We start from the raw sequence: 16,151 nt of genomic DNA on the forward strand, positions 1-16,151 counted from the left end.
GAGAGCTAAGTAGTATGTGAAGGATTTCACTGCACAACATCAGCATTTCCAGACAGTTAACACATCCCTATTTTATACAGTATGCATAATTCAGAAGCAGAGCTAAGAGTGAATGACAGCTTTCAGCGGATCAAAGAGGAGCTAAATTCATCTGAATACTGTCACTGGTGTGTGTGTTTATGCAGCTCTGCTCTTGTGAGTTTGACTTTTTTACCTTTGGAATGATGACATTGTTGCTGTTTCTTACTTCTAATGGCTGTTTCTTACTTCTAGTATTCAACTTTACACCACATGTACTGATTAAATACCTTACCTTTTCTCGACCCATAGAAGTCTAAATGAGTCCTTTTTAATCAATGATAGTAGAGATGCTCAAATTTTGGCAAATAATTGCTGGGTTGCTGTGAAATTGTGTAGACATTTTTGATTCCCAGAGGATTAATCCTTTTAACTTTTCATTTAACAACATCATCAGCACAAAATTTAAATTTGTCCAAGACTTTGGTTTATGACCATATATCTGCAAAACTAATGACATCAGTCTCAACTGTACTTTGTGTTTTGTGCTAATTAACTTAAATGTAATTATATTTACACTCAAATTAGATGTGTATTGTGGGTATTTTATAGTGAACTATGTAGTGAATGACATTAAACGCTGAGAATTCCTACACCACTACAAAATGGCAAACACACTACTGCACTATCTGTGTTTCGAAATCAGCTATGTACTGTAATAAAAATATTGGACACATCTTCCGGGCCTTAAAAGTGAAGCCACTGCGGAAGTTCTTTAAACCTGCATTTGATCTAATTTCCAGCAGGGGGCGACTCCACTGGCTGCAAAAAGAAGTTGGCTTGTATAGTCTATGAGATGAGATATATAAGTCTATTAGAAAATGACCAAATTCACCCACAGGACCATTCAGAGGTGTCCATCGGCGCTGCGGCCACCATGGCCCACGAGATTGGCCACAACTTCGGCATGAGTCACGACCATGACGGCTGCTGTGTGGAGGCTACCGCTGAGCAGGGAGGCTGTGTGATGGCTGCCGCTACTGGGTGAGCCTCAAGCACTGCATCAGGCTTCAGCACAAACTTGGAAACACTGAGCTGTTGTCGCTAACAGCTTGACATACAAGTAACACTTTCAACAGCTGAAGATAAAAACAAATTACATATTAATGTGGCTGCCTAGAGAACTCGTCTTGTCACTTGAGATTTTTGATTTCTCCAAGATATAAAAACAAACGTTTGTTCTACTTTATTGTGATCATCATAGATTTTTAATCACCAGTTTTCATTGATGTGAATGAAAGAAAACATGTCCCTGTAGTGAAAGCCTTTGCATGTTGTCCTACAATGCTACAACACACCACACAAGGAGCTACTGATGCATCTCAGCAAAGCAAGGACAGAAAAGATTAATCTATTACAGATATTTTTGCAAATTTAGCTCCTAAAAAATGTATTAATAATTTCCCTTTCCAGGCATCCATTCCCACGCGTCTTCAGTCGCTGCAGCAAACGGGACCTGGACAGCTACTTCCAGAAGGGAGGGGGCATGTGTCTCTTTAACATGCCCAACATGAAAGACCTGGTGGGGGGCAAAAAGTGCGGAAACGGCTTTGTGGAGGATGGAGAAGAGTGTGATTGTGGAGAACCTGATGTGAGCACTTTTATTCATTGATAGTTGTCTGAACTACCCCCAATATCTAGTGATACATTATTTTTAAAGGACTTCTATTGTTTTCCATATGGTATGATGGAATTGTGATTGCATTACCACACAGTGTAACAGAACTTTTACAACAAAAACAGACCTTATCCTTATTATCTGAAGTCCATTAAATAGGAGTTGTCTTATATAATATACAGTATGTGTGGTATTAAGTAAATCTATTTATTGTATTTGTTAATTTTCACATCACTAGTAGAAAAGGCAGCTGTTTTTACTCCTTTACCTCAGGTTTAACTTTGCACAGAGCAGCGTTGTTGCAGTCTCATCAGTTATGCGCTCTGCATTGCCTTTGTGCAACACAGCTGAAAGATTTTTGAAAGTCTCCTCAAATCGGGATAAAGTGTTTGCGCTCAATAAACCCAGAGGTTAACTAAAGCTACTTTGGATCAAGCAACAGAGCAAATTAAAAACAAATTGGTAGCTGACAACAGCAGCACCGCTGACGGGGCTGTTTGTTATGACTCCCACTCCCACTCACAGTCGAGCTCAGGCTGCTGACAAGCCACCTGTTCTTAGCATTGCAAATGAGACGAGCTACAGAATGCTGCTTAATGGTCTCACCTTTTGATTTCCAACTGTATGATACACATGACATACATATGGGTGTGGAGTTCCAAATTGTAAACTAAAAAGCAATCCTTTTTCTGTTTTGTTTTTGACAGGATGTCAGAATCCTTTTACAACCACCATTATTTTACAGTAAAGTTTGTATATTTAAAAATATCAGTGTTGTACAGAGAGTATATTTGTGAAAAGTCAGAGAGACATTTTAGTTTTAGAATTCAAACAACAACAAATTCTGTCCTATTGTTCTGATAAACATCACATTAGAAAAAGTCAGTGTTTTTTCTTCTTCTTCTTGTATTCACCCGTAATCCCCTCTGTGTTCCCTCCAGCCAATATACTTGGCTTTATTTTCTCTTACTTGAGTCAAATCCACCCCCTAATTGTTTTTAGCTCGGCAACAGAAGATGTTGTCTTTTTGTATGTGACATAACACTAAAGCAGCCACGAAATCATGTCTCTGGATTTAAAAAAAAAAAAAATTGTTCTTGCCAACATCTGTTCAAATTGTAACTTGTTAGTCACAGTTGTCATCCTCGGGAACTGCTACCTAGAAGTGTCAAGTGTGTGTGTGTGTGTGTGTGTGTGTGTGTTTGTTTAATGGGTACCACTTTCTAATAACTTACCCTATATAATAGCTTTGTCTGTATAGCTTTTTGGTTTATCATTCAATCATGGGTATGCTGGGTGCTGCAGGGCATTTGGAAAGAATGTTTATTGACAACATATCAACATTTACAACTGCAAACTTGTAAGTTGTAACAGCCCTTTCTGAATGACTCAGTAGCTCTAACTGTTGAACAAGGAAAACATATCTAAACACAGAGGAGCGGGACATGACAACCTTTTTTAATAATTAACATTTAGAACTTCATGTTTATTACCTTTAAGATAACTTAATAGCATGTATAACTGCTGACTAGATAATTTATTATCCTTCATTAATGACTTACTACCATTTAAAATTGCTGACTTTATCGCTAATTTATTAATGACTTATGACTTAATATTTATTACCTATTATTATTATTATTATTATTGACTTAGCGACACGTATAACAGATTTTTATTATCCCATATTAATGACTTATAAAATGTATAACTGCTTACCAGATGTTTTATTACCCCTAATTAATGACTTACTAACATTTAAAACTGCAGACCTACTTTGTATTACCCTTTAATAACAAAAGATTATTTTTTCATTTGTTTTTTGTTTTTGTGTGTCCCTTTACAGGAATGCACCAATGACTGCTGCAATGCCAATAATTGCACCTTGAAGGAGGAGGCTCAGTGTGCCCATGGAGTGTGCTGCGAGGGCTGCAAAGTAAGAAACACATACACACATGCAGGCAGAGTGGCGTAGGAGGTAGCTCACCTCGTTTGTAGTAGTATCTTGGTATCATTAGTTCACTGTCAGTCATCATGTAAATGTGTTGACTTATGCTGTTACACACAGCGTGTGTCAGCTCCCATCACAGCAGGGCTCAGTGTCTTCAGATCACACCTACACTTTTCAATGTAAAAATGCAAACAAAATGCTAATTTGTTAGTGGATAGTCACCATTTACACACTCTATCAACTGAAATTGTAAAGGCCTATTTTTTTTAACAACAAAATGTTGGTGCAGTACCCTCTGAGATTTACCACCTCAGATGTGATATTCATGTTGTTTCAGATGTCCAGTTCTCCCCTTCCTCCCTCCCCTCCCCTCTCACTGCTTGTTCATTGTCTCTGCCAGTTGAAGCAGGCAGGTACCTTGTGCCGGGGGCCAGCGGGGGCATGTGACCTGCCAGAGTACTGCACCGGGGCCTCTCCTTACTGTCCTGCCAACGTCTACCTGCTGGACGGCTCCTCCTGTCAGTACGGAGTGGCCTACTGCTACAACGGCATGTGCCTCACACACGAACAGCAATGCCTGCAGCTCTGGGGCTATGGTAATCAAAAGTCTATCACCACACAATACAGACTATACACTGTTATTTATATTACAGAGACATGCATGCCCTCAGACCAGTGTTAAGCCTTTGTTTAAACACTGTGAAAATATGGATTTACCAGTTTTAAAGGCCAGTGCTTTTATTTTGGGAGTTAAACCAATTACCAATAGTAATAATAATATATTGGTGTAAATTTGCTTTCAGCTACAGTCAGAGGTGTCAATTCCAGGTCCAGAAAGTAAAAGTCCTGCCATGTGTTTATTCCACCAATGAACTCAGCCAGCTGGCTGAGTTCATTCACATGGCAGGACTTTTACTTTCTGGACCTGGAATTGACACCTCTGGCTACAATGTAACTGCCAACAAATTTGACAGCAGTTCTACTGTACTGTATATCAGAGTTTATTAATACAATGAATAACATTAGCTGGCACTAGTCTGTCAAAATAAACACTCATCAAAGAGAGACGGATTTGTTCTTCTTTCCTCTCAGATGTGAAAGCTGCATTCACAAGCAGGACCGTGTTTGTTCTGCAGCACAATAGAGCGCAATAGATTAGATAAAGTGACAGGTTGACTTTTAATGTGCATCATATTCTTTTATTGTTCTGCATTATTCGTTTTACAAAGACAAAACAAGGCTTTTCTAAGAGTTGTAGTGCCACTTCCAGGAGAAAACTGGCACTTTGACAATAGAGTTCTCATACAGTAATGTTATAAGAACAAAGTTGTAACTTTATGAGGATAAAGTCACAAAAAGTTAACTAAACAGGATTTAAAAAATATGATATATATTAAATAAATTATTTTATTAATTTTACTTTCAAAAGGTAACAACTTTATTGTCAGATTTCTTTCTTGAGGTGTCTTTGCCTCCCAGTTGCCCTGATACTGTCATACTTTTCAACTTAATTTACACCCCAGCAGTATTTGTCAGTTATATCTCTCTGTCCTGTAAAACTGTTGTTCATTTGGACATTTTCACCTAACAGCCAGAAGGTTCTAAAGTTGAGTTTAGGTTAAAACTGTTTTAGAGAGATGCATGGTCATTTTGGAGACTGTAGTTTGGAGTGGTGTTGAATTATGTAGTCTTATACATAGAGGTGTTTCTATTATTTAGTCTACCCTCATTGATATTAATGGGCCCTACCATAAAGGCAGGGTTGGTAACTATTTCTGTATTGTTTGAAATGGTCTTTACACCCCGATGGCAATAATACTAATAAATAACTCTGCAGCTGCTGTATTCTTATAAAAACACCCTATAATCACTGCCTTGTGGTCCGCTTGGAAAGAACCAATGAAATGCCTCCTTGCCCCGCTGCACGAACTCTACCCCTCCCGTGTCCAAGCCTGAGGTCCATGCGCGTCGTCACCACATTGCTAACAGTAGTCATGTTTGTTTTAAACATTTGGTATGATAATAGCAGGTGTTTGCTTACCAGTGAATGAGAAATGAAGTAAAATTGCGTTCCTTCCTCTGCTCTGAAGCATCGACACAGCGGTGCTCGTGCATGTCTGTGTGTGGGTCGGAGCTTTTCAGCATTACCAACCCTGCCTTTAATGTTGCAAGATTAGACTGCATTAGTTTTAGCTAGGTGTAGCTAATAAAATGGCAGCTCAGTGTATATATGTATATAATGTATATGTTTAGCCTGGCTTAGCACAAAGTCAGCAGTTTGCAGGCAGAAACTGCTAGCTTAGCTGCCTTATGAACATGTTGTGTATTGCTTATTTAACTCAAGTAGAAATATAAATATTAAAATGTGACTTTGTTGTTTAAGAAAACGTTAGTTTTGGAGCTATTCTTGGTAAACAGCTGGTGCAGTGACTGAACACAGCATTCTGACCTCATAGTGGGGTTGCCATGTTTAAGCTCTGTTGAAACTCCACTGTGAAGAGGGTTTACACTGTGTGTATGATGGGCACTGTGATCTCCATCATCACGTCTGCAATAGACAAGCAGGTGGCTGAGACCAGCATCAGCTGTGTCAATCTGTTGCCAAGAGCTTTGTGAGTCAGCACGTTAACATGTGTTGTCTTTGAAGGAGAATGTTGCTAATATTGTTAGCCAGAGTAAGTACAAGAGGGCTAATGGGATATGTTGTGTTTCCAGGAGCCCGACCAGCCCATGATGCCTGCTTTGAAGATGTCAATGCAGCAGGGAATGCTTTTGGGAATTGTGGGAAAGATGAACATGGCACCTACATGAAGTGTGAGAAAAGGTAAGATGCTGCATATTTTACTCTACATTACAGTAAATAGAGTAGTCTATGTTTTTTATTTACAAAGTAGTAGATACAAGGACTATAGCACAGGGATCTTCAACATGGGGTCCGGGACCCCTATGGGGTCTTTAGAAGTGTTGCAGGTGGGCCTCCAAATTAAAGTTAATTTTTGAAAGTTTTTTCTAAAATTTAAATATCTTAACATGAATCCAACATATTATTAGCAAATATAAACCCCCACTGATGTTAGGCTGATTGGCCTATAGTTAAGGTAGTCACTAAGATAGCCATTCAAAGATACAGTTAATCCTGAGGGTTCATGCCACATGTATGTGTAACATTAAAAGATGGGGGTTTTTTTAGATTATGCCAACAATTATTATTTTAATAGCTTATATTCTATGCACTAAAAAGGTATGTATAAAGGCTTTGGGCTGCCCTACGCAGGCCCAGTTTAAAATGCAGCTAAATTTAGTAATATTAGTATTTGTGGGTGGTGAGTAGAATTTTTAAATAGATCCAGTCTTTTACCGGCAGCCACGGGGGGGCTTGGAGCACAGGGGTGATGTGGTCTCTGCGGCGGGTGCCAGTAAGCATGCAACATTTGTTTTTTTTGCTCAACTGAATGTTTTCATGATTCCTAACATACAACACAACACTCTCACACAAAGTCAGGCCCTCTGTACACTGTCAAAACAAACCTCTGAATTTCCATGGCACAGTGCCAGAGCTAATTAATGGAGCCAAATTAGCGATTTAGCTATGTAAATGAGGCTGTGGATTAAAGTCGTTGATGGCAGCCTTGTATGATCCACCACTGCTCACCTCCATTATGGAGTCCCACCGGAGTCATTAGAGTGTTTTTCGGCCACAGTGAGTCAGAGATTTGATTAGAGGATATGTAAATTCACTATGTGCCTGTTATTAAGACGTGAATAATGTACACACAGATGCTATCTGCCCATCATTCTTTAATCTTTTTCATTTTTCTTTGTGATGGAGGCTGTGTGCGTGCGTGTGTGTGTGCGTGCATTTGTGCGTCATACCTGAATCTGCAAATTAATTAATTAAGATGTGGTTGTTGAAAAAAAAAATAAGAGTATTTTCTCCCTCAAAAATTGTTGGAAATAGTTGTAAAGAACTGTGCTGGTACAAGAGGCCATAGCAACTAATTTCTTGATTTCTATGAACACTTGTACAATTCTGAATCGGATCACAGTTCTGGGGAGTTGATGCATAATTTCTTATCATCTGTCAAACTCCCAAAAGCCTCTGAGACTCAGAAAGAGAGGCTGAATAGGCCCGTTACCTGTGAAGAAGTGATAGAGGCTATCAGTGACTTACAAAATAACAAGGCCCTAGGACCTGATGGGCTGACCCCTGAATTTTATAAAGCTTTTGGAGACCTGTTGGTTGACCCTCTTCTTAATATACTATCCCATTCCTTTGATTCTGGGGCTCTCCCTGACACTATGATGGATGCAAACATTTCCCTAAGTTTAAAGAAAGACAAACCTGCAGATGAATGCGCCTCCTATAGACCCTTTGCCCTGCTGGATGTAGACCAAAAATGATTGGCTAAAATCCTGGCTAAGAGGCTTGAGGTTGTCCTTCCAGATTTAATTTCGGTCCTCCTTTACCTAAGCAGTCCTGAATCTTCTATCACAAGTAATTTCTTTGGCAGATTTTCAGGTTACAAAATGAATTACTCTAAATCTGAAGCTAAGGTAAGGTTGTACCAGAATAGGTTTACATGGTTTAATTTTCAAAAAACGCCATATTTTTGTTGTACTGCACAGCTCTCTCTCACTGCTGCAGATCCTCTGTTCACCTGGTCTCTGCTTTAGCTACAGAGTGAGACCTCTTTTCTTCTTCTGTACTATCTTTGTTGTACTTGCACATGCGCAGTAGCTCAGATGTAGATCATGTCAGCTAGCTAGATCCATAGACCGTAAAAGAAAGTTTGTTTCTCCAACTTCGGTCAGTTACAAGGCAGGATTAGCTGGGAGACTTCTAAACGAGGGCGCACATGTAAGTAGTTCTTTTGTAGATTATGGTGAATTTGTGTGTGTTGTAGCAGTGCTTTGCTATTGAGAACGAGGTAGCATGCTAACGGTTGCGGTTAGCCAGCTCGTTTCGGCTTGTGACGTAAAAAGCCGTGCAGATTTTGAACAGCTCACCTGGAGACTGAAGGCAGGACACATTCAGAAACCGTCACTCAAAACAGCATGGATGGATTTTTGTCAAAGTTTGTATGCGTGTGGAAGCACCAGAGACATGTTTTTTTCATAATATGGGCACTTTAAAGGGCAATTTTATTTTACAGAATACTTTAAAAGTCTGGAGGATGATAAGAAAGTTAGAAGACCAAGATGTTTTTTTTCCTCTCCTCACATGTGTTCTTTTGAACCCAGATTTTCCTCCTGGTCTGGTCGACCAAGCCTTCTCAATGTGGTTTAGTAGGGGTATAAAGACTGTGGGTGACTGGCTGACAGAGGGCACTGTGTTGTCTTTTGATCAGCTCAGAGAGAAGTACAATCTTCCGCTGAATAACTTTTTTAGGTATTTATAAATATGCAGTTTCATTAGTTGTATCCTAATGGGTTTTCCATCTCAGTTATGGAGAAGGCTATCCAGAAGCCTGACTCCATGAAACTTATTAGCAGGTTTTACAAGCAGGTTTTGGGGAGACTATCTTGGACGATGTGTGGCATGGGGTTTGGTCAGGCCCTGCAGGTTGCTTATTTACCAACAAAGTCAGGGAGATGCAATTTAGGGTTATACAGAGGAGAGAGAGAGAGAGAGAGAGAGAGAGAGAGAGAGAGAGAGAGAGAGAGAGAGAGAGAGAGAGAGAGAGAGATGCGCAACAATCAGCTGTTTTACGGGATAGTCAACGCGTCAGCTCTTTAGATCAGATCGTGGTCACCACTACGTATTTTCTTGTCTTTGATTTTGGTAGTTGTTGTGTTTGGTGTAGTTTCATCGTCCAAACAACTCTGTGATTTACTTTTGTCGGGTCCGCTTCGTGGAATGGATGATTAAGTTAGACTCAATATTTTCTGTTGAGATGCTAAAGCACTGACGTCGTGCTATTATTGTGGTAAGCTAGTTTGATTTTGCGGTAGACATCTGTACAAAGTTTTAGTTTTAATTACGTTTGAACTGATTCCAAACTTTGGACACTTTGTTCGTCGTCGTTTTCTCCAGCCTGTCTCTTCTCTTAGCCCCTCGCTATTTACGCTCTGGCATGTGTCGCCAGCAGCAGACTGAGCCGCGTCTGTGCAACAGTAATAATGCTCCGTGCGGGAAACACCGTCCGTCAGCGATACAACGTTGGTAACATTGATTTAACGAAGCTTCGAGGCAAGTCATTTTGCATCGAGTATTTTTTGTTATCTAATTATTCGAGTTATTCGAGGAATCGTTTCAGCCATAATTACAATACTACAATTTGTGTTTTCTATGTCAGTATAACCTTATAGAATGTATTGTATTCTGTACATCATAAAGTGGAATTATTAGAAAATAATGTTTTCAAGACTTGTTAATCAAAATGACAAAATCTATCTTTATATGCTGTAGTAGATCAGAAATAACAAAATGTAATTAGTCTCACATCCATGCAAGTTGATAAAGTTTCACTTGAGTGATACATATGCCCTAGTCCTGATGCTTTAAGACTCTACTGGAGTTCCTGGGTTCTGAGATTAGGCAGAGGCTGAGCTGTCAACACACACATTTTCAGTGCACCTTGGTTCCTGCTGAAGATGTAAATCTTTAAAAATGCCTCACAAATGCATAGTTTATTTTTTCCAGTAATTACCTTAAACAGATAGACACTCATTTTTATTAAACATTATTCAAGCAGGAGTAAATAATCTACACACACAATACATGTTAGTACTTGCAGTCATTGTTAGGTTGGCTCTGCACATGGTGGAATATCACCAGACTTAAATGATGAATTATGGCTTGTGACGCTCATACTGTAAAAACAAACAACTGCCATCATGTGCTGGAGCAGCTGGTAATTTACAACACAGATTTACTGACGGAAGTCAAACTTTGACTGATAAATATTGGTAAAGAGAAAAGTCTACCCCTGCTGCTCCACTGGAGCTGCTCAGCAGACAGCCAGGCTCAGTAAGAATGTGTGAGGCTGTTTGTCTGTAAAGCAGAGTTGAACGACTGGCGCGTATCAAAAGTAAAGGCCAAATGTTTCTTTGTGTGTGCTTGTATCCCTGCCCAGTGATGCCAAGTGTGGTAAGATCCAGTGCCACAGTGCTGCCAAGAAGCCCAAAGGCACCAACGCCGTCTCTATCGACACCACCATCAAGACGGATGGCATCGAGGTGAAGTGCCGCGGCACTTACGTCTACAGCACCCAGGACGGCCAGGGCGACCTGCCCGACCCCGGCCTTGTCATGACTGGCACCAAGTGTGGAGAGGGCAAGGTTGGTACGCACAGGGCTGGGCTTTAGGAGTCAGTAACTAATTAGAGACCATTCGGTATTTATGGAATGGACCACCGGAGGAAAATAGGGGAGGGTCATGTCTTTTCATTCTTTGTTGAGGGGAGGGTCATCCAACATTTTTCAGTCCAGACGGGGGGTCACCCAACTTTTGTATTCATGAAACAGTAACATTTTAAAAATGGCTTGTTTGGTGCATATTTTTCCATGTTCTTAGTCTCGGCCCTCCTTCGCTACCAGATGGGTCTGACCCATGAGTTTATTGTGGGGCAGGGGGAGCTGCCCTCCTGGTGGCTGAAACGGATAATTGCATTGTTTAAAAAATGAGTGGAATAATTACGTCTGGCATGACCAGATATTTTATAAATATCTTAAATAACACAAAACAACTAAATGGTGGTAGGTAATACATCTGATTTCATATACTACTTTAGTAAAAAAAATATTTCCTGGCTGACGATGCAAGCAGCAAGATGTAAAAAACGAAAATGACTGTTGCTAGTCTGGACATCTTACCGTGCCAAGGTTGCAATAAAGGTTTCCTAAATGCCACATTTGATGTAATTGATTGCGGGTTTTGTGTAGATTTGGACTTATGTTTATTCCACTTTGTTTAAACGGCGAAGTGGAGGAAGCCTAGTGACAAGTCCATAGCAACCAGTTTGTGTTGAATGTTACCCAGAGTGCCTTGCTGAATATTCTCAATATTTTTTTGTTTTATTTCATGTGAATGCAGGAAGTGTGCATTTAGTTTCCATGCTTATTGTGTTTCCACAACAATGTTAGTGTGTAAATCTACTGAAATGGCCACCACACCATAACAGAGGAGTGTGATGCGTCAGATGAGAATGCAGAGGTTTAATCACATATGTCATTGCTGTAAAAAAACAATGGGAATCTGTATATCTTTGCCAAGCGCAAACCATTACAGAAGGTATCGATAAATTGTTGGGGGAAGACATCTGGCAGCGCAACACACCTTAGTCACAAAGGATTTAAAGCTATATTCTCAAGCCAAAAAAACAAATGCCATAGCAGGGTTTCTGCTCTACTATCTGTACACTGATGTACTACCTCTTCGAAAGACATTTCTTTTGGATCTCTCAAGTCTGTTGGCTTAATCCTTAATCCTTTCTACTGTGGCGCAAGGCTGAGGAGACAGTGAGACACAAGTTCCTGTTTAAAGTGATGGATAAAGTGTGTTTACATGCACCAATGCATTTAAGGTTCCGATGTAGCTGTATTATGTGTACTGTAGTTGGGGCTGCAGATCCAGTTTGGGGAAATAGCATAGCCTGATAGTAGAAACTGGAAAGAGTTATGCAGGGATATTGGGATCTTTGTCATGTGATTGGCTTTCCTTTCATTGCTTGGGTGTAAAGTACTGATGATGTAGTTTGGGTTTGTCCAGTTATTTTACTTGCTTGATTAATGATCTGGGAAAGCTTTGATTTATTCTTAACAGAGATGAGTTATTTTCAATTTCAGTTACTTAAATGTTGAAAGCTATGTGAATCCAACAGGATTGGAAAGGGTTGGAATTTGATCGGCCTCCAACCTACAGTAACTATAGTGTTCTGAATTCAGATGTTGGCTATATGGAAGCCACTTGTGAAGCCTAACTTCAAAGTTCCTGGCAAGTTATATGGCCCTACGTAATTATTCCAAGTAAAGATAGTAGTTTGTTGTCCGTGTTCTCACTGGTCACTAATATTCTCCTTCTGAAAAAATCATTAGGGTTTTAAATCAGCCCACTTCATACAAAACTAAATGTCACGGGGACCCAGAACGTCTGTTCTGTATCTGAGTTTGTTTAAGGCACTTTATCGGATAATGATTTAAGTCGGATGCTGAGTGGAATATAAATTTCCAAGTTAACCCACCTAGGGACACACAAAAATCATACAAAATAAGTGCTGAATTATGCATGTGAAATACATATGTATGAAAATGTGCATACACACACACACACACACACACACTCACACTGGAGTAACTGCAGTCTCCTCCATTCCACCAGTAAATTCTTTTTTTCTGTCTGTCTATATTGCTTTCCCTCTGCAGCACACTCCAGCCACTTGAATTCCATTTCAGCTATTGTGCGGGTACACTGAAAAGACTGAATAGTGCTGCATGAGTAATATATTATAAATAGGCAGCAGAGAATATTGTGACTGCCATCCAGCATAATGAATTTTGAGTCATCACATTGAACAGGCCTTTTCTCGGCAATAAATGCATACATAGCACAGAGCTGCTGCTTCTAATCACACAGTCACACATTCACCTACACTAAATTGATTCCTATGCTAACAATAGTATAGCAACAACAACAACAGGCAGAACAGGAGATACAGTACTAATGCAAATACTAATATTAGTGTGTATACAACTCAGTGATGGAGCCCCACGCAAAAAAGTGAGGAATTCTGACATGCAGTTTGCAAGAGATGCCTCCACCAACACTTAAAAATACTTTTTTTACTGCTGTTGTTTGACCCTAACCCCGATTCCATAAATTCACAATGCTTTTAAATGTTCACAGCAAATTATTTTATTATTTCTACACATCACAGAGCAACTACAGTGTAATGTTAAAGTCAGGGGCCTCTGTAAAAGGAATAGTTTACCATTTTGTAAAATGCACTTATTTTGCTTTTCTCTGAGTTAGAGATGGGAAGATTAATACAGGAATAAAATCAACAAGATAGAAACAAGGTACAGACACAAGATAAAAATCGAAGCAGCATATAAAATGTAATACAATGTCATGCATAAAAACAACATAACTTTAAAGAATTAATACTATCTTGAAGATCTCTGTTTAGTTCTGTTTGGCGGCACCTATAGCGATAAGCAGTAATTGCACGTGTGTTTTTGGATTTTTTTTTTTTTTTTTTTTTTTTTATAAATTCATGAAAATTAAGCATGTACTTAAATTGACTGGTGCTTTGCACACAATACTACGCTACGAGAGGCTGCCTTGTGGGCGGCTCTGCGACTTGCACATACACAGGGAGCAGAGCAGACAGCTTAGCAGCATTGCACACAAAATGCCGATGCATAAATGCAGCTTCACAGTTGAACTACAAAATAAATTTCCCACGTACTGTCCCGGCCGGGACAAGTGGGAGGTGGAGTGCAACATGTGCAAAGCTGGCCTGGCACATACGTTTCAGTGTCTAATAAAGGTGCTGGAGATCTCAAAGCTCACATGGACACCGAAAAACATAACAAAGCTGTGCAAGGTGAGAGTTCTTCTGCAAAGTTGACTGAGTTCTTTGTTAGACCTGGGAAAACAGAAGCACTCAAAGAAATCCAGCACTGTGGTGTATCTACAGACAGGAGTAACCACAGAGTAATGAAAATATTCCCAATCATAATCCAATATTCTGACTGGAAGAAGGGTGGTGTGCAAACAAAACTGATTGAGGTTAAAGACACACCTAATGAGACAGCAGAAACCATCGCAAAGTATCTCACTGAAACACTGGCAAAAAACAATTTGTCTGAAAAATGTATTGCATTTACTGGTGACAATTGCAACACAAATTTTGGTGATGAAGCAGGAAAGAATGTTTGCAAATTTGAAGAGGTTGCTGCAGAACAAGACTGATCGGTGTGGGTTGCCCAGCACACATATTGAATAATTGTGCTTATCATGGGAAAGACACAATAGATGTTGACATTGAGAATATCATGTTCAAAACCTACCAGTACTTCCACATTTACACTGTGTGCACCGAGAGCCTGAAGGAGTACTGTGATTTTGTTGACATCGATTACAGAAGGATGTTCTCTCACAGCAGGCTGTCATTGTTCCCTAGCATTGAGGCTACGTGCTGTTTATGGTCCCAGGAACCAATGGGAGATCAGAGTTCTCGGACCTGTGGCCATTTTGTGAAGTAACACTAACAGTGACTTGCTGTAAAATGGGGCTTCACCCTCTTGACTGAGGAGACATGTGCTTTCTTTTGTCTCAGAGGTAGATCAGGATTGGAATTTTCAATGTAGGCCGAAAATCACTTTGTCTGTGAAGACACGTTTCCCTTGGAGATCTCTGTTTAATATCTGGTTTAATTCTCCTTTAGCTGATGGTCCCTACAAGTGGTATATGTGGTTCTTTTTAAATCATCAAATAAATCAGATTATTACTTTAACACTTCACTTGGACTGGAGGCTTTTGACTGGGAATGGCTTGTTACCCCACCTCAAGCCCCAACATTTAAAAATTATATTATAAATAAATGTGCAGCTAATCAACTCTTAATTTTCCAGACAATAGATATACAGTACTTAAAATCAATTCCTCAGCAGCCAATTGTGTTGTGTAAGCAGGAGGGAAAGGTGTGTTTTCAGTTAAGAAATTACAAAGGACTGTTGCTGTGTCACGGGAATAACAGCTCAGCTTCTAAATGTTTTTTAAGTTTATTCAGAAATAATAAATAGGATTTTTAAAAGCATGAAAAAACTGAACTAACCCTAACCCTTTTTTTTTTTTTTTTTTTTTTTACATTTTAACAGATGAGGTAGCATTACAAAAAATCTTCTAAAACAAAACTTCTCTCCAGTATTGATGTAAATGGTTATTAGAATGAGTATTAGAGCAGCAGAAGAGACCAAATCTTTGTCCTGGTATCTTGGTAAAAGCAGCTCAATAAACAACATTACAAGCTGTAAAAGCCAGTCTGAGAAAGTAGTGATTTAAAACAGGATACTCACTACGGGGACTTCCGTTGTCATGGCGACGTGAGGAAGTCTTATCTCATCTCCTCTGCATTCGTTCTCTTTTTCCCGGTAATTTTACCACACCATTTTACTCGCAGACGTTCAAATAGACCACTAAGTCGCTTGGGTGTAACTTTTTGGCCTCATCCATTAACAAAATGAGCGCAAAACCATCTTCCAGAAGAACCAACAAAACTTCGTTGCACGCCGCACCGGCGCTAGCCAATGCTAGCAGCAACAGCACTGATGCTAACGATGGCGCTGTCGGGCACGGTGATCACCTGAGGAGCCTCCTGGGTGACATCCGCTCTGATGTCGCATCAATGAAGGAAGAAATCCTGGCGGAGCTGCGCAACTCGGTAACTGCCTTGAATGCTGCTGTCTCTTCGAACAGTTAGAGAATTCAGGATATAGAAGACGGCCTATCCACTGTTGACGGAAAAGTTGGTTAACTGGAATCTGACTACTCCACGCTAA

The 16,151-nt window shown here is 39.8% G+C and overlaps 1 protein-coding gene across 2 annotated transcripts in view; it reads left to right on the forward strand.

Annotated features, from left to right (window-relative positions):
• adam19a (ADAM metallopeptidase domain 19a) overlaps positions 1 to 16,151 on the forward strand; it is a 240,780-nt gene that overhangs the window by 191,526 nt on the left and 33,103 nt on the right. For both annotated transcript variants that reach the window (XM_028564941.1, XM_028564942.1), the window contains exons 11-16: positions 920 to 1,062; positions 1,492 to 1,669; positions 3,543 to 3,632; positions 4,048 to 4,243; positions 6,363 to 6,471; positions 10,724 to 10,928. In XM_028564941.1, the coding sequence (XP_028420742.1) occupies positions 920 to 1,062; positions 1,492 to 1,669; positions 3,543 to 3,632; positions 4,048 to 4,243; positions 6,363 to 6,471; positions 10,724 to 10,928 (921 nt within the window). The remainder of the gene's footprint in view (positions 1 to 919; positions 1,063 to 1,491; positions 1,670 to 3,542; positions 3,633 to 4,047; positions 4,244 to 6,362; positions 6,472 to 10,723; positions 10,929 to 16,151) is intronic.

This window comes from Perca flavescens, chromosome 19 (assembly GCF_004354835.1).
Source record: "Perca flavescens isolate YP-PL-M2 chromosome 19, PFLA_1.0, whole genome shotgun sequence".
Lineage (NCBI taxonomy): Eukaryota > Metazoa > Chordata > Actinopteri > Perciformes > Percidae > Perca > Perca flavescens.